General features: G+C 41.4%; 1 protein-coding gene across 1 annotated transcript in view; it reads right to left on the bottom strand.

Moving 5' to 3' along the window:
* Positions 1 to 4,326: 4,326 nt before the first annotated feature.
* grb2b (growth factor receptor-bound protein 2b) overlaps positions 4,327 to 20,026 on the bottom strand; it is a 50,257-nt gene continuing 34,557 nt past the window's right edge. Inside the window, exons 3-6 of the mRNA XM_083779450.1 lie at positions 13,913 to 14,010; positions 9,870 to 9,992; positions 7,861 to 8,029; positions 4,327 to 6,952 (exon numbers count right to left, since the gene is read on the bottom strand). Of these exons, the coding sequence (XP_083635576.1) occupies positions 6,767 to 6,952; positions 7,861 to 8,029; positions 9,870 to 9,992; positions 13,913 to 14,010 (576 nt within the window). The 3' untranslated portion in view covers positions 4,327 to 6,766. The remainder of the gene's footprint in view (positions 6,953 to 7,860; positions 8,030 to 9,869; positions 9,993 to 13,912; positions 14,011 to 20,026) is intronic.

The following is a 20,026-nucleotide window of genomic DNA, read 5'->3' as shown; positions in this document are numbered from 1 at the left end:
TATAGTGCTGTCTACATAACATGCTATAAGTCTATCAAATTCTATCTAAGTCTACAGAAATGCTATCTAAGGGGGTAGGGTAAGTGCTATGGGCCATGATGGAGTCTGAAGAGGTGGGTTTTCAGACTACGGCGGAAGATTGGGAGTGATGCTGCAGTTCTGACTGCAATGGGAAGTGCATTCCACAGTTTTGGAGCCAGAAGGGAGAAGAGTTTGGGACGTGTGGAGCGTTGTCCCGGCGTTTTTAGTGAGGGTACTTCCAGCTTCCCTGCGTTGGCTGATCTGAGTGCGCGGGAGGGTTTGTAGGGTTCAATCATACTTGCAAGATATGGGTGAGCCATACCATTTTAATCTCTACTTGTTACTAGCACAGTAGCACTCAATCAATTTTACAGCACAATGAATCTCTGATCTGTGCTTCACAAATTCCATGTTGTTTCACCACAAGCTACAGCCTACAAGGTACCCTTGTGTTACTTGCGCATATCAAAAGCCTCCACTTGCTTTGTCACCCGTCGTGTAGGCCTACACGAACAAGCACACAATGACTAATGATACATATTGACAGGTCACTCATTCTCATGCTGGTAGCCTAATAATCCCATGAAATCTATATGCTCTGCATTCACCTAAAAGTAAACACAAAAGCTTCTCAAAATATCAAAACTGCATAGCCATAGGGCAGTTTTTCTTTATACTTCTAGCACTTGTATGGAAAAAATCACACCAGTGTGAACCGAGTGGTGCAACTCCCGTCTATTGGTTCTCTGTATCATTCCAATTTGTATCGTCCAATTTCTTCTCTGTATCGTTCCAATTTCTTGTCTGTATCTCTGGTGCCCCCTACTGGTATAAATATGTAACATACTCATGCTCACTACATACCCCCCCCTCCCGCTCGGAGCCATGGATGAATTCGGACATACTGACTGCAATGAAAGCCAGAGACAACAAATGCTCTGAACTTCTTAAATGCAAGTCCAAACTAGCCAAGTGCAAGCGCTTCGACAGTGATCTCCAAACCAAACTGCACAACCTAAAAGCCCAGTGTAACAAGCTAAGAAACGGTGTAATTGCCATGACCAAATCAGCCAAATGTAACTTTATCAATGATAAAGCCGAGGAAATCAAAAACAATCCTCGGGAGCTATGGAAGTTACTAAACAACCAACTAGGCTGTGGTCGGAAACTAAAAACCAGGTTTACTAACATAAACATCAAATCGAATAACACCCTCATCACTGACAAACTCGATGTAGCCAACCACTTGAACATCTTCTTTACAAACATTGCAACAAAGCTGGTTAGCAAACTGCCCTCCCACTCTGGGCGTTTTGGTGTAGAGCACATCAAAGCCTTCTACAAAAACCTTGGTGTTTGTAAAGATGATTTTAAAATGGCAATGGTAACAACCGAGGAGGTACTTAAAAAACTGAGTGCCCTCCAACCCCACAAGGCCACTGGCCATGACAATATTCCCTCCAAATTTCTCAGAGACTCAGCCTTTTCCATAGCTCCAGTCATCACCCACATAGTTAACCTCTCCATCAAACAGGGACAGGTCCCCCAAGATTTTAAACTGGCCAAAGTAACCCCCTTGTACAAAAAAGGGAGTAAATTAGAACCCGGCAACTACCGCCCTATTTCTATTCTAAGCTCCATCTCGAAAGTGATGGAAAAAATAGTCTATGAACAGGTTGAAAAGTATCTTGCCACTAATAAATTGCTGTACGAGTTCCAATCTGGTTTCAGAACATCCCACTCCACTGACACATGCCTCCTCTATTTGAGCGATCACATCAAACACGAGGTGGATGCTGGAAAATACTGCGGCATGGTCATGCTGGACCTCCAAAAGGCTTTTGACACCGTGAACCACTCCATACTGGTTAACAAGCTTAAAGCTATTGGTTTTGATAGCACATCAGTGAGCTGGATGCAATCCTACCTGGAGGGGAGAGAACAGATGGTGGAGGTGAACGGAACACTGTCCCCTCCCCTCCCAGTGAGCTGTGGTGTCCCACAAGGAAGCATACTAGGGCCTTTACTGTTCCTAATTTATGTTAACGACATGACTTCAGCTTGTGACTGCAACTTGTTCCTGTTCGCAGATGACTCAGCACTGCTGGTCTCGGACAGGAACAAACTGCAGGTTGAAAAGACCCTCAGCTCTGAACTCGGTAGAATCTGCACCTGGCTCGCTGATAACAAACTATCCTTACACCTGGGAAAAACTGAATCCATCCTCTTCGGATCAAATAGTAAACTCAGCAAGGCAGATGGCTTCTTGGTTAGAGTGGGTGACAATATTATCACACGAAAAGATCAAATTACCTACCTAGGTTCCATCCTGGAGGCTAATCTTTCCGGTGATAAAATGGCCACCAATCAAAGAACAAGATTCCTTTACAGGATCTCCTCACTGGTCAGCAAAAACACCTTGAAGACCTTAACAGGAGCCCTCGTACAAGGTTTCTTTGACTATGCATCCACCTCTTGGTACCACAGCACCTCAAAGGCCCTTAAAACAAGGCTCCAGACCTCCCAAAACAAACTGGTCAGGCTCCTACTTGGCCTCACCCCCCGAACCCACCTCACCCCTGCCCACTTTGACAGGCTGGGATGGCTTAGGGTCGTCGACAGAGTACAGCATCTTGCAATGGGTCTGGTCCACAAGATTCGATACACCACCAAGATACCCATGTACCTGTCTAAATACTTCCTTAATGTAAACGAAGTCCACACCCACAACACCAGAGGGAGTGCAACAAACCATGTACAACCCAGATTCGGCACAAACAAGGGACTAAATTCTTTTCGCTCCTATGCCACCAAAATGTGGAACACCCTACCAACAGTCATTAAGACATGTGAATCCCTTGACTCCTTCAAAACCGCTCTCAAAGGGCACCTACGGATGGCTGCAATTCGAAACTGGCCTCTGTAAAATCTGAATCCCCCCCACCCCCCCACCCCATTTCCCTCACTGTATATTGTATATTTTCCCAGTGCTTGTATATTTTCCCTTTTTTGCTTCCCATATGATGAATTCCTGTTCTGTTCTTTAGCTACATAGAAATGTCTATTTGTATGTCTCTAAATGGTTGTATGTCTTTAAATGTTTTGATGAATTGAACAATGTGGACCCTGTTGTAAACAAGTGTAATGCTTAATTGGGTCGTCCACTCACAGTTGACAGTCTTTGTATTGAGTTTGTGCTTAAAATGTACTGTAAATTCTACAAACTGTTAATAAATATTTCAATCAATCAATCAAAACATACAGGTACACGGACATTGCTGGTCTGTATCGTTCCAATTTCTTCTCTGTATCTCTGGTGCCCCATACTGGTATAAATATGTAACATACTCATGCTCAGATACATACATACAGGTACACAGACATTGCTGAATGTAGGAGTGGTTGCACCACTCAAAAATAGGGCAAACCCTGTATGTATATTAATCTATTTTACATAATCAAACCTTTTATTTCTTTACAACTGGTTACCAGAGGCCTTGGCATACATCTCATTGTGTTACACTGCTGGTAGGCATCAGGAAAAATGACAATATAGGCATCAGTCAAGGCTGAATCCAGGCAAGACCAGGAACAAGACAGAGGGAGCACTGGCTTGACTCCATGTCCTTAAGGTATAGCCTGTGACAAAAACAGAAGCAGAAAAGAGCCAGATTGGATGGACGTATATATTAAGTGCTACATAGAGGGACAGAACTGGAGCAGACAGTGTACTAGACCGTGGGTAATGCAATCTCTTAACTCTCACTGGGCAGCAGTGGCAGCAAACTGCTGCATGTGCAGAGAACCCAAGGGTTTGCTTAAAGACATAAATCCATCAGCTTCCTCTTCATCACTCCTTTAGATCAAATGAAGCTTGCTTATTGACAGCACCGAGCAACTGTATGCGTTTCATCTGACCTGACATGCTGAATTGGTGTTTATGTGAAACCCTAGTCTGACTCAACATATTTGCTATCCCAGTCCTGACATGAGTGTCAGTGAGGAAGGCCTGTAGAGTCGACTATCATTTAACGTTTGGTCTTCAGCACCCAAATGACTCAGCACTGTCCCATTGTGTAATACCATCCAGTTAGTAGCAATATGCTGCAACTCTCATGGCAAGTAGTGAACATAAGTTGGAGACTAAATGTTTCAGCAGCAGTTATAATCATGTTTTAAAAACATTGCACTGTTTAAATTAATTGGGAATCACTTTGCAATACAAGAGCATACTTACACAGGACTTCACTTGAAGTGATTAGTAGTGAACGTGAGAAAAACTATAGACAAATAAACCACACTGGATGATTTTATCATTTTTTAATAATTGCATTTAATTAATTGAAAACAAAAAACAAAAAACAAAACAAATGCAAATTATAAAAAAAGAGCAAAAACAAAGAATCATTAGGTAAAGAGAAAGGCGAGAGACACTTAAATAAGAGTTCCAAGTTGGTAAGGGCAAAGGAGAACAAAGGTTGATGTGGTGGCAAGGGGAGGCAGAGGGTTTGATTGGTCAGGTTGGATTATGTACACGGTTTCTCACTGCAGGACTGCCAAGACCCCCACGAAGGAGGGCTTGGGGGGTGGTGCGGGGCTCAAAGCAGCAGGTCGGAGACACTGAAACATTAGAGAGAAAGGCACTATCCAGAGAACAACAAAACAAAATCCAGAAAACACGGTAAACAAAGACACACCGGACCAGAAAAAGAAAAGTACATCAACAAAACAAATCTGAACAAAAGTGCTTGACCACATTGGACAAAAAAACAAAACAAAACAAAAAAGCTGATCTCTCAACATTTAGCATACAAGACAATCTCTCAAAAAATGTAACTGTTAAATCTGAGACAGTCACAGAACTGCACTGGCAATTACATAATGTGATTATCCAAACTCTGCCTCTTGCTATGTGCAGGTATAACAAGGGGGGAAGAGTGCTTTTATGTATGCGTGCATGTAGTACTGTAGGCTTGGCAGATGCATGATAATAACCTTGCATTAAGTCTCATTATGTATCTCTCATTTCATGAATGAATATTGACACCATTTACTGATCAGCATGTTGGTAATGCCTGATTTATACTTGATTGCGTGCAGGTATCACACCCAAAATATCAGATCTACAAGCATGCAACATATCTTGTGCTAGCTTGTAGATCTGCTATTTATCTGCCAAGTATAATTCTGGCTTAAATCACTTGCGCTTGTGCCGTTCAGTTCTCCGACCTTGCTTCCCTCATGTCGACAGTCTGTGTGGACTCAGTCAGCTACATTCACTGCCCAAGAGTAAAATGGCTGTAATAAATACATTGGCTTGAACCAAAAGAAAAGAAAGAAAAACCGGGTTGGACAGGGAATTTGTCATATCACAGCGCTTGCAGCACACATGGCTTTCCTTGCCGGTCAACATTAGCTTCCTGACAAGATTGTTGTTTTGATTTCTTTGGAGAATGAACTTGAATCTCCTCGCATTGCAAAAAAAGAAATAAAGAATAAGCCAAAAAAAAAAAAAAAGGAGAAAAAAAAGATAAAGAATGGAATTCATGATGCCTTAAATATCATGCTGTATTATCTGAGGGCACTCAGATAAACCCATCGTTTTATATCATGCTGTATTATCTGAGGGCACTCAGATAAACCCATTGGAAAAACTAAAGAACAAAACCAAACAAAATCATACTGACAATTCAGCACATCCTATAGCTACTAGCAAAAAAGAAAACATAATTTACAAAAGAAAAAAAAATACAATTTGTGATGAGAGCTAAAACAGACAAACACATACAAATATATAATATATATTCTTAAAAAATGGATTCTCTCTATAGTTGAATTATTTATACAGCCCAGGGGCTGATGTACAATGCTCACGTGCCAACGATCTTGGACATAGAAACTTGTCTGTAAGATGGCATCTTTTTTTTTCTTCCCCAAAGTTTCTCTTTTTTCTTAAGATTCATTCGTCTTTTCATATATATTTTTCCTTCTTTTTTCTTTTCTTTTTTAAAACAGAGTTTAGGAGTTTATCAGTATGTATTTCATTTAACGGTGATTAAAAACATGCGTCAGAAAAAAACAATAAACAAAAACAAGAGGAAAAAAGGTAGAATGTTAAGAAGTTAAAGGAGGAGGAAAAGAAGCAGCTGTGGGGGGTGGGGGTCATCTTCACGGATCCATGTGCTAGGTTTTTAACCACTTTAACCCAGGCATCCATATTTTGGTCATGTCATTATAGATGAAACATTTCTAAAACTTTCGTATTCTTAAAAACAATTGTCGATCTTCAAGCTCACAACGTGTCATTTTGTGAGCTTGTAGATAGTCTATTTTCGAAATTTGTTCGAAGGTTTTCAAAAAAGAAAAAAAGAAAATAGGGCTTAAGTGGTTAAGTTTCACTGTTTCATATGTCTTCTTGTTTTTCAGTTTGCTCCTAACCGGCGGAGGAGAACGTTCTCGGTATGAGGAGATGAAAAACATGATGACACCTCCGATAACACTACTCCTCTTTTTTCTCCTCTCTCTCTCTTTTGGTGTGTCTTCTTCCTGATCTGCTCCTGTTATCTCAGGGTGGCAAACGGGAGGCTGAGGGTTGGTTGTGAGGGGTTGGCTTGCGTAGGGGTAGATACAAGCGGTCAGGGTACGAGGATGATGATGATGATGGGGTGATGGCGGCGGTGATAGTTGCTGTATGCTGCCATTTAACAAGGTCAAGACTGTTTTTTTTTCTCCTGTTTGTTTTGTTTTACATGTTCCGGTTGACAGGTGTGACGTAGTTGCGGGGGAACATGCCCGTCTGGCCGTGGCACCCTCCTTTCCACCAGTTTGGGTCGGAGTTGTCCAGCACCTGGATGAGGTCTCCGCGCCGGAAGCCCAGTTCTCCATCTTCCTGGGGGTCAAAGTCGAAGAGCGCCTGCACATATTTGGGATGCTGCACAGAAAGGAGGAGGGGGAGAGGAAGAGAGAAGTGAATTATAACTGAGGTGGTAAAACCTAAAATTTAACCACTTAAGACACGTGTGTGTGTGTGTGTGTGTGTGTGTGTGTAATAGAGAAAATAGCCAATCTACAAGGCGTTGTAAGCTTATACATCTGCTCCTTTCGATCAATTTCACCTATGATTACATGCCCAAAACAGGGATGCCAGGGTTTCATGTGTAGAAAGTCAGCCCATACAGGCATACAAACAAGATAAATGATTCATTAATTTGGGTGGCTGATTGACTGCTGCTACTACCAGGTTAAGACACTCTGGTCTGGAGTAGACAGAGTGCCAATTGACTAATTCAATTTGAACGATTAAACCAAATGTCAACAGATTCTCCAATTATCATCGAACACAGCACAGGGATTAATTATCCAGATCAGAGGTTTAACTATCAAACAAAGGGGAAAAAGACCCCATTTGCACCATGCATTAAAATACAATCAGTATGTGAATAAGGAAAGAAATCATGTGAATCTCGGGATCCACATGGTAACAACGTGGCTCCAAAGTGGATCTCTGACTTAATGTGATTAGACAAGATAAATCCTGAGTCGGGTACAGCCCTAACTTCAGGTAGTGCCAGTCATGTGTAAACGCTATCAGTACAGTATGTCTACATCTAAAAGATAATTTGGCACAGGTTGATCCAATGTGAAAAAGTGCTCGGTAATGCCAATGTAATTCGGTTGGTACCCAAGTACAGAGTGTGGCACCTTAACTAGGCTACTTGCATGCATTATACATTTGTGGCAGGAATCTGGTCATAATGCGAACAGCCTAGTGCAGTCAACAATCATTTGTATTTGTTTTTTCCGGGCTCTAGTCTGTGTGTGTCTCGTGCCATTCCTTACCTCGGTGACTTGCTCTATATCGCGCAGGAAGATCTGCTGGTTGCGTGACACAGAGGTGGACCGGTGGTAGTCCACCAGCTCGTTGAGCGAGTTGAACTTTACCACCCATAGGAAGTACTTCCCAGCCCCGTCACGCAAAACCTTGAAATGCTGCACATCGTTGCCAAACCTGACGAAGACAAAGAGAGAGAAGGGGTTCGACTCCAGAAGTTGTAAGACAGATGGAGAGAAAGACACTCTATAACTCCTCTACCCACGGCATAGAGTTCCTCTCCAATTCTTGCTTGGCGAGTTGGAAGTACCAACCCAGGTCAAAGGTCTATATTGCGCTATTTTTGAAAAGTAGTGAAAATGTGGTGCAAATCTTTGAATATATCTTCTTTCAGAGCGAACGTTTTTTTTTTCTTTTTTTAAGATATTTTTTTGCGGCTTACGCCTTTTATTGATTTTTGAAGGGACAGACAGTAGGCTGACAGGAAACGGGAGAGAGATGGGGGATGACATGCAGTAAAGGCCGTGTCGGGCTCGGGAGTCGAACCCGCGGCACACTGCGACTGGATTACCAGTCCGGTGCCCAGACCGTTACGCCACGGCCTGGGCCAGAGCGAACGTTTTTAACTAAAATCTTTGCTTCTGGGGGAGGTTCCTGGAACAACATATTTTCAGATGGGGGTCGGTGGCCAATTACATATCATTTTTGGGGTCCTTGACATGAAATATTGAGAACCACAGATATCAAAACATGAGGTTTTTCAGAAGAAAATAAATACATTTAAAAAAAAAGACATCTTTTAAATTTCGATGTCAGGCGTAAATGGGTTAAAAAGCGCTTCAGCCAAAACCGCCTAACTCGATTGGATCCTCAAACTGTCTGCCAAACGAGCTACACACCCGTTTAACCATCTTTTTTTATTTTTCATAAATCAGTGCTATTGAACACCATTTACGTCTGTGTGTTGGAATCAATGAAATGTATTAAAAAGCGCTTTGGCCAAAACCTCCTAACTGGTTTCTGCCCGACAGCAGTGATATGAAGGCAGTGGGAAAGCTGTGACAGTATCCATACAAAGTATTTGTGTCTATGCGTGTATATCTGCGTGTGTGTGTGTGTGTGTGTGTGTGTGTGTGTGTGTGTGTGTGTGTGTGTGTGTGTAAGACTGCAAAGACGTTTAATCAAATGTATGAGCCATGCCCGGTGTGACAGACGCACATGTTTATTACCAAGCGGAGCCGAACAGTTCAGACAACTATTATGATCTCTTATCTGGCCACCGACTTTCCATATAGACTACGGTGGGCCGCCATGCTAGGTCTTTATGTGGACGGCAGACAGATTCAGATAAAACTAAATGAGCCTTGTATGCGTCAACTAGGTGTTCCATGAGAAGGGAAGTGCGTTTGAAAAGGTGGGAATTGGACTGCAGAACTGCCTGGAGTATCAGTGGCAGGTGATGATGAACCTCCGTCACCAGAGGGCAGCACTGGAAATTCAACAGAATAATGAAGTACTAGTAGCAGGATTTGACCACAATGTATGTGTGACACATCCATGTTTATGCTTTTAAAGGTTATAATGCTTTTGAATGGTTGTCTTGTCAATAAAGAAATCTATCCATGATCTTTGTACACAAAATACACTAAACAATGTGTACCGTATGTATGCACATTGTTGAGGTAATGAGAAAACCGTTTCTCATTTTGCTGGGGACCCTGGGGTCACTGGACTCTATTTTGAGAACCACTGTTGTATACATAAGGTACATTGTTGAAGTAATGATAATAATGTAATAAGTAAGCACATTGTTAAGGTTATTATACTATATGTGAAGTACCGCACTCACATTTGTGTTATGATGTACACGAAATACGTATACATGCATATTTTGTAATGATGTATACAATATATATGCACATTGTTGAGGTAATGATGATTCTGATATTTTTATGGAAAAGTGGAACGTAAACACATGACAATGACTGAGTCATGTATAAGCAGCCGCTATACCTACTTAACAGAAAGGGAGAAGTCCCCCGGCGCGCTCTCGCTCTCACGGATAAGGAAGGCCCCGTCGTGCCTCTGTTTGTTCAGCATCTCCTCTGCCTTGGCTCGTGGAATCTTCCCAAGGAACCACCTGGTATAGAAGGTAAAACACACTTTAATACGTTGAGGTGGATCATGTCAATGGCAATATAATATGGATATGAATAACCCTCGAAAACAGGATACATCTCAAGGGGATTATCCTTTCAAAAACGGTACATTAGATATAATGTACACTGTGCAGGTGTGGGGAATATGCCACATGAAGCTTAGGCTGGGGTCATTTCTAATTTGGCTCATTCAGGCCATGGCCAGAGCCTTTTCTGGCAGTTCTGGACAACCGCCTATCCGACCGACTGGATGCTGAGCACTGCACTCGATCGAGTAGTGTGGCGAATTTGAAGTTGGTCGGTCGAACGGTTCTCGAGATACGTGTATTACAGGCGTACGTAGGTACAGAGATTCCCTGCATTTATTGTAAGATAGTCCCTGGCCTGGATACACATGTTTGATGTGGGAGAACAGGCAATCTACACACAACCGGGACCTTCTTGTAACAGCAAGTGCTAAGCACTGTGTCACCATCTCAGGAAGATTGTTTGTGTGACACACAAGGCACAGTTCACATTTCCAGTGTGGCCAAGATATATATTTTTAACGGAATGAAGCAATCAAATGAGGGTCAGATAATGACCCAACATACAAAGATTAGGTTTATCACCATTTGGTTTGTAACACTTCTGGTTTTGTGGTGTGTGCGTGTGTGGGCAGAGGGATGGGGATACTGTGCTAAAGTGAAATGTGACTGCCTGTGGGGAGTTCTTCTGAGACAGGAGGCTCTAACAGAGACGTTTATTTCCAAACAAGAAGCATACTCACTTCTCCAAAATTGTAACCGATAAAAGTTAGTGTTCAGGGGAAAAAACTGTTAGGTCTGTTCCCTACCTGGAGTCCCTAGTTGATACATGTGCTACTTTTTAGTAGCAGACTTTTATTTTTAGGCACAAATAGTGCTCAGGGCTAAAGTGGTCACACTGTAGAACCCCAACAAGAGGGAAATGAACAGTTGATACGATGTGGAGAGAAGGGAGGCAAATGGGCTGGTGAGAAAGAGTCAAAGCTCTTCAGCTCCTGTTAATAATTTAAAAGTTCAGTCAGCCCCCAAAACGACACAGTGGACGCTTTTGGTGCGAAAGAGAAAATAATCTATAACACAACCTGAATGGTAGTGCTTTGCTTCTATTGCATTTCTGCTCAGCGGATGCGGTTCCCTGTATGATATAAAGTGATGGCAGGGCAATTAATGGGAGCCGTGGAAACAATTGGCCCACATGGAGACTACTTTGATCTGGTTGGAATTAATGACAGGTAGGAAAATGTATCCTAATCCCTAGATGAGGAAGCCATAATGGAGATAAAGAGTTAATACCTCAAGCAACAATATGACAGACCAATATAGACAGATCACCATCGTCTTCACATTCACCCAGAGGCAACAGATATGTCAAAACAGTCAACAATGAAGTCAACAAAATTGACTAAAATAGTCAAAAGCAAATGTCTTGCCAATCATTAATGACAAATTAATTGATTTCCTAAATTCCACTTCCCACTGAAATGTAAAAATAAATAATAGTTAAAATATGTGACTTTTGTTCATCTGGGCCTTTGTTCATCCCTTGTGACATATTGCTATCAATCAATATATGTCCTTCCATTTCACATTTCCATTTTTAGCTTAATATATATGAGACATGTTTGACATGGTTCTCTGGCTACATCAAGGTAAAACCAGTTTCTTGGGCGATAACCTGTCCAAGATACTTGTGTAATCCCGGTAATCTACATTCTACACTCTTGACTCTACAGTATAGGGGTGTACTGTCACAGTCAGAATAGTGCCCAAGGCTAAGACAGACAGTTACGGACCCCCTACATCTCCCAAATAACATGTACACTAAAAGAACCCTGACATAATGGGTTCAATATTCAATCAAGCTTAAATCCCCAAGAACATTCATTCGGAAGAGAGCTAAACTGGCAGAGAGCATCTGTCCGGAGCCGGAGGTACTGTCCTCCAGACTTTCTCTAGGGCACTTACACAGTTTAGCTGCAGGATACATGGCCAAACTAACAATTAAAACTAGTCCCTCCAGTTTGAATTGGAAGGTTTTATTCTAGTCCTAGGTCACTTAAAAGGATCCCTGGCTAATAAGGCAAATATGCCTCCCCTCGCAAGTTGATGATGTCATATGTCCATGTGTGGTGTAGCCCTATGGAATTATGAAATGCATACGCTAATAAAAAACAACTTAATACAACCTAAGGTTAATATGAGCACAAAGCAATGCATGCATTCCATAGGTTTGGACCACACATTGACATATGAAATCATCAACTTGCGACAGGAGCAGTCCCTATAGACGAATCCACAGAGGCATGCCCTGGTCGCGGCCATTACTGAGGTGTACCATTAACCGCCACAGCATTGATTAGCTACACCTGGCCTACAGGGCACTGTTCCATGGATTACACCTCAGTAATGGCCGCGCCCAGGGCACCCCTCTGTGGATTCGTACATAATATTGAGTGAAAGATTCTCTATTTATGAAACAAATAAAATATTGATGGTGTTTTTATTTAAAAAAAAATGTATAGAGCGCAAGTATAATGTTTTAAGGCATATTTGTCTCATTAGCCAGGGATTCTTTTAAGAGTTTGATAATCGGACAATACAAATTTACAGAGCCCCTCAGCTATTGATGCATCCTCTCTTCAAATTAATCTTTCATTGCTTGTACCTACAGGAACAGTGTAATGTATCACCAGTCACCACCATCACCAGAGTAGTCGTGCTGGGCAAGTCTAAAGTCTGAGTTATACTTGGTTGCACACAAGTGTCATGCTCAAAACGCATGGCAGCTCAGCACACTGTGTGCTTGTAGATCTGCCATTTTCAGTGCGTCACATCGGAGCTAGACCAACTATAAATCAGGCATCCGTTCAGAGTGTTAAAATCTCAGCTAGTCAAATTACATCTAGTACTGTAGTTTGTCATTGGCTACGTGCCTCCCCCCATAGAGCCCTCCTATATGGCCTCCTACATGGCCTCCTACATGGCCCTTGATAAAATAGCTTGGCATTTTCTCAAATTTCAGTTAGAGATAGAATGTGATGGCTTGGAAAATGTTTGAAAAGTTCAGACAAACTAAGACTGTGGCATATGTATTTCACAGTATAACTGTTCTCCGCCTTTTTATTAAATGTAAATGCCCATTGAACATATTAGAAAAATATTGCTTTATTGAAACGTGTAAATGTTGTTAGCAGCCTAGCTTTTTGAGCCTGTGTGTGTCTGCGTGGCGTTACTAGCGACTTTAAGCAACGACGGCTACGGCAGTCGGCTGCGGCAACCGGAAATGGATCAGTGCTCGATACATAAACCTGCTCTCCGTCGCAGCCCTTTCTACTACGGCAGAACCTACACTTACACGTAGTGTTTACAACGCCATGTCATAACCATGTTTATTGTACATTTACACCGATTGCTCTCTTATGCTGTGTAATGTGTTGGCATTCTCTGAATGAAGAACACTAATACCATGTCATTTTAACCATGTTTATTAAAACGGTTTTAGAATAACAGATTGCTCCAGCACCTTCCTCTTTCGACTGCTGATCATGTACAGCGCATGTAAGAATTAAGCAATATCGGCAAGTTAGCTGATGTGCGGCGGGGTGTTTAAAAATAAGTTTGACACATGCTGCATAGACGCGTCACCATGGGAACCAATGTTGCCGTCACTGACGGCTGTTTGCTTAACGATTTTGACAGCTACGGCGATTGAGTCACAGCTCCCGTACTTCCGAAGGCGAACGTCTTGTTGACTTCTGCCTAGAAAACAACTGCGTAGAGTGTGTGTGCGTGCGCTCGCACACACACACACACACACACACACACACACACACACACACACACGTGTGCATGGCATGTCATGCTTTTATACTTACGGATGAGCCTTCATCTCTATGTAGTTCTTGGGGATGAAGCCATCTTTCCCATTTAGCTCTGCCTTGTACCAGTTCTGGTCACACTCTTCATTTAATACCTGGCAAAGACAAGAAAAGGTCACAAATTAGTCACTGTTGAAAGAAGGTTGCAGTGTGTGACGAATCCAATCCATCAGGTCAACAGATAACATGCAGATGGCAGCATACACATCACTGTAAAGGGATAATGATACCATTACATATCGAACAACCAGAGAATCATACACATCACTGTAAACTGTAAAGGGATAATGATACCATTACATAACGAACAACCAGAGAATCATACACATCACTGTAAACTGTAAAGGGATGATGATACCATTACATAACGAACAACCAGAGAATCATACACATCACTGTAAACTGTAAAGGGATAATGATACCATTACATAACGAACAACCAGAGAATCATACACATCACTGTAAACTGTAAAGGGATGATGATACCATTACATAACGAACAACCAGAGAATCATACACATCACTGTAAACTGTAAAGGGATGATGATACCATTACATATCGAACAACCAGTCTGGTTTTGGTTAGTGGGATGAAGGAGAGTAATTACGCACACACCATGTAGGTGTTAAAGCTCTACACCCACACACTTGCTCCAGGCCACAAAAAGTTAAATGTTTTGACGATACTTTGACGTTTATTTATATGATATGGACATCACAATCAGATTGCTCATTGCACAATTTGTAGATGCATTGCTTACTTCTTGAATCTTTGTCAGGTAATATAAGAAAGATGGAATGGAAATCTCGTACACCAAGAGGCTGACAAGCACGGCAAGTGTGGTTAAAGATTGAAACCAACCAAAGTGATAAACATCCAAAATCAATTAAATTTAATTCACAGAATAACGGTAACACAAAAAATATTTTTCAAAATAATAAACATATTGTTTCTAATTATTAAGATATAAGATTAATCATTGCATATAAAAAATTACATTGGCTATAGTCATAAAAATTTGTATCCTTTAGGAGGTAAAGTAGATCAAATCCCAATAGGAGGAAGACACCCATTTATTTTTACCGATATAGAGAATAGATATATTCAATAGAAAATGTTGTCACATGCTCTTAATTCAAACCTCTAGTAGGCCTTAAGAATCTGGAGGGTGAAAATTTAATACATTTCTCTTTGGAGTAAGAGGCCATTTCAATAGTATGTTTGTCGATTCACCCATTCACCCATCAACTATACTCTGGTTTTGCATGAATGCAAACAGACGCTTAAAGCTACGCAAGTTCAATTTCACGCATCGTTGTATTTTTAAATGTGGCACCTGAAAAATCAAACAAAAGAATTAAGCGGTCTTGTGGTTTCTTATGCTCTATCTTCACAATGTAGAATAGCAGGCTGTAGTTTCAATTGTAACTTTATTTGGGTTCATTAATTTCATTCGTTATTACCTCCACCACTGAATCGGAACGCAGCATTGAGTATGTTTACCAGAGGCAGGGAGGCAAATATCTGACAGCTGGGCCAGGTGTTGTAATTTCCGTTTGCATACATGTGACTTTAATGTTGTAGCCTTAAGTGTGTCTGTCTTTCGACATGTCAAAATCAATCAACCTGTTTAAATTGTAACAGGTTGTAGTTTAGGCAATTTAGGTACTTAGAAGACGCTCTTAACTGGTTCAGTCCATCCGACGTGTGCACACATCATAAGCAATCCAATCGACGGGTTGCTAGGACGGGTGTACACGTCACGCTTTTTCAATTATATCAAACGAGAGAAGAATATTCAGATTTTTTTTTTTTTTTTTTTTTTTTAGTTGGCCCCCAAGGCCACCATACTCTTCGTTCATCTGAGGTCCCGGTCACCTCCTAGTTTACCGCTGCAGAAAGAATGCCTTGTATCTGCTAATCTAGGGCGCTCTCCGTGGTTTTGACCAGATGGATATACTAAGCTCTTCATTTCTGACTTCAACATGCCTCTCGTTCAAAATATGAACGTGAGAGATCATCGAGTGATATTATGGAAACGAGAGCAAGGTAAGCAAGCAAAAAACAGCTGTTTAGATGGCACCAGTGGTTTTACGGGCTCAGGTGCTTTTATCACTTTGATGAAGGTGTGAGAAAATGAGACAAACCTCAATATAAAATTATCACAGACACCGACTGTTCTCACATCAGCCTATTGGTTAGTTCCTTCCTACATATTTAACTGGTATTGTGACGCAGCTGTGCAACTACACATTAAAGGTATATTCAGTGATTTCACTTAATTCGAATAGGACTTATTTTTTTGTTTTGTTTTTGATAATCCTCCCTACTATAGATTGTGCTGACCATATAAGGAGTTCCTCCCTGTCCCCAGTTAACCCCTGGGGGTCAAAAAACCGTAGGTTTCGTTTTTGGCTAGGTGGCCCAGCCTTCATCCAATCAGGATAGAGAGGGGCCTTCCACCAATCATGATCGAGCGGGGGCTGGCCTTGGTGTGTGTGCTGTCTCGTGTCCCCCCACTGTACTGCATGCATGTGCACATCTTGTTACTGGGGCGGACCGGGGGGTTTTCCAAATCACTGAATGCACCTTTAACCATTTGTCGATGCCATTGTCTGCTAAATCAACTTCACACATTAAAACAAAAAACAAAGGCTACACATTTTTTTCTCCTCTTCTTCAAAAAAGGGCAATAAAGAGGAGGAAATGGTGTGTGCGACATCCTTCCTACTGAGTACAGATTGTTGTGAGGTGGACAGGGAGAGGGGGTGGAAGAGAGTACTTCCCATATCTGTTGGGTGAAGTACAACAATGTGCAAACACAGCAGCAAGATTTGTGAGCTGCTGTGACAAAAGGATGTCAAATGGAATAGAACCACCTTAAGGAATACAAATCATTGTGTGTACATAACACTGTTTACAGCAAATAACCTCTGTACATAGAAATTCTGTTCATATAAACAGAGCAACTAACTTTAATTCAATTACATTTTAATAAATTGCTGCTACTTGTTGCAAATGCTTTTATAATAAGTGAATGCTAAAAACATTGAAATACTGCTGTCAACTTTCAAAAGTGTGTTAGTGTGAGTGAGAGAGTGTGCATGTGTGAGTGTGTGTGCGCGCGCACGTGCATGCGCGTGCGTGTGTAATATAAGAGGGGAGGAGAGAAACTAAGTGGGTGTGTGGCTGTGTGCCCATTATCTGTAAAAGACGCTCACCGACCGACGGGTTCGAGGTCTAAGCTGTATCACCCTCAGGTGAGGGAGCCCACAGAGAGGCGTCAAACTTTAACTTTTTTCCATTCCAAAATAAAATAGATTCAATATAATTTGAACACGGCAATTTAACCAGACAAATACAATGACAAACATATTCAAAATAAGGTTTATGTAGCAAGGCATCAACAGAGTGAGAGTCAAAGGGAGAACTTCCTGTGCAAGGGGGCAACTTCAAATAGTTCCAGTACAATAACATTTCTATTTACAAAAGCTATGGTGACAGACAGGGAGTATAGGCCGAATATGCAATATTACACTACCTCAATGTTCAGTGCATTTTCCCGTGCCATGTATAATTGACCGTAGCTTTCAGAATATGAAGAATGTGAATAATGTGGCATGTCACATTGGGGAGTTTATGTCAGTAACCATGCATTTCTATTCTGTATAAAAATCGACTAAATAAAATGTAATAGTACATTTTATGTTGAACAATCAAAAATGTGTGTTAAAATGCTAAAAATGTTTTAATGCTCGAGCCAAGCTCATTTCCTTTTCTTTTTCACCACAAAACAACCAGGGACTGTACGTAAATCTAAGACAAAGTGATATCAAATACTGCATATATATTGAATTTACAGATGTGTGCTAGGTCATATATTGCCAAACATGTTATGGGTACATCAAAGAATCCGGACCTGGAGTACTGTATAAGCACCACTGAACAGCCTGCGAGAAAATATCAATCTGCTATAAGATAGAATAGAGATGGACCACCTAGTAATCTGTGAGTCATAAGACTTAACTGTTGTCTCGTTGACATTGACATTCTAAACAGTTTCAGACGATGCCAGGGCTGGTCGTGAATCTCATCCTTCCCAACACAATACTGTAGTAGAAGATAGTGAGTCAGAGTCAATGTTATTCAAAGGAGCCAAGTGAGTAGAGCTCATTGGAAGGGGGGGGGGTGTAGGGAGTAATATTGTGTATTTGATCGGCTCCTCATTGCAAAAAGCGCAAGAAATACTACTGGTGGATGAGTCCTTCCCCTGAGGTGCAACACCAACGAGTTTCTTCCAAGAGAACAGAAAATCCACAGACAGCTCAGATCAGGCCTGCTGACTAATGTGCCGTTTGTTTCCGCTCCCTTCCACTGAATCCCTTATGGGTGCAATGGGTAAAATACGTTCCATGTGCACTGAATTAGATTTGACCTTGTCCACCTAAAGAAAGATGGTAGTAGGGCACGATCCTGGAAGGGCCTGGGGTTTTAATGTGATTAATTTGTCTTTTTAGATATTTCAGTATTTCAAGGTATCCAACCATGGGCTCCATGATGTCATGGACACTGGGCTCACTTCCTTCCTGGACTACAATTAGGGGGAGGGCTGTCTTACTGAGACAACATGTAGTCCAGGAAGTAAGTGAACCCAGTGTCCATGACATCATGGAACCCATGGACACTTTGAAATGCTAAAATAGCTAAAAACACATTACCCACATAAAAACCCAAGGAAAGTGTTTGTCTCCGAAACATTAAAATAAGATCTGGTTGCAAAAGGGGTGAAGTGGCTCTTCATTTAGCCAGTGTATGATCCAGGATCGTGCCCTACTACCATCTTTTTTAGGTGGACAAGGTCAAATCTAAGTCAGTGCACATGGAACGTATCCGCCTTTTAATATGCAGTTATCAGGGGTTAAAGCCAAAAAAAATCCCAAGACTGAAGATTTTCAGACCACTTTTCAAACCATGTGGGGATGTGGCGAACCCCCCACATTTGCACCGATCTACCCCTGTCCTAGACAGCGATAAAATAAATAAATACAAATGAATCATAAATGAATACCATGGCGCGCGCAGCGCACACCAAATTTTGGGGTTGTAAAATGATGTTTTCCCAAAGTTGCCTTTACCGAATGTGTGTCAATCCATGCTTCATTTTATAGAAGCAGCTTTTGAAGTTATGTTGTATTATATTGCTAGTCCGGCCAATCAATAAATACTCTGAAATGACTGTAGGGCTTGCCTTTACAGCCACATGGTGCATAGCAACAGTGTGTTAAAGTAAAAAAGAAAACCCAGAGGAAGACACTTATAGGCATGTAGCCTTCAGTAGTCCATTATGCACCTGCATTATAAGGTTGCAAGTTTTTGTAATAAAATTCAAAAATTGAAACTTTCATATATTCTTATTTCATTGTGCATAAAGTGTACTTCAAGTACTTCAAACATTTCTTGTTTTAATCTTGATGATTCAGGTCAGGCCAGTTGGCTGGTCAGTTAAGCACAGTAATACCATGGTCAGTACACCAGTTACTAGTAGTTTTGGCTCTGTAGGCAGGTGCCAAATCTAGCTGGAATTTTGGAAAGGAACATTTGCATCTCCATGAAGCTTGTCAACATACTGAAGCTAAAAAGATCTGTTGAAACCATTGTTAAGTTTTCACTGTCAGTGGACCAACACCATGCAGATACCATGGCCTAAATCAGCACTGTGTTTTGTCATGTCCAGAGTCTCAACACAACCATCTATTATGATATTTTACAGCACTGTGTACATTGACAAGCTTTATGTTGATGCTGATTTTCCTTTTCCAGCAGCACTTGGCACCTGCCCACAGTGCCAAAACTACTAGTAACTGGTGTAATGACCATGGTATTACTGTGCTTAACTGACCAGCCAACTGGCCTGACCTGAACCCCACATTGAATCTAGGTTGTATTGTCAAGAGGAAGGTGTGAGACATGAGACTGAACAATCCAAATTAATTTACGGCTGTTATCAAAGCAAACCTGGGTTTCCATAACACCTCAACAGTGCTACTGGCTGATCACCTCCATGCCACGCCCCATTGATGAGACCAAGTATTAACTGTATACTTTTCAGA

The sequence above is a fragment of the Protomyctophum parallelum genome (genome assembly GCF_964188405.1).
Source record: "Protomyctophum parallelum genome assembly, chromosome: 13".
Lineage (NCBI taxonomy): Eukaryota > Metazoa > Chordata > Actinopteri > Myctophiformes > Myctophidae > Protomyctophum > Protomyctophum parallelum.
The sequence above is the reverse complement of the archived record's forward strand: the minus strand, read 5'-3'. Positions and strand labels throughout refer to the sequence as shown.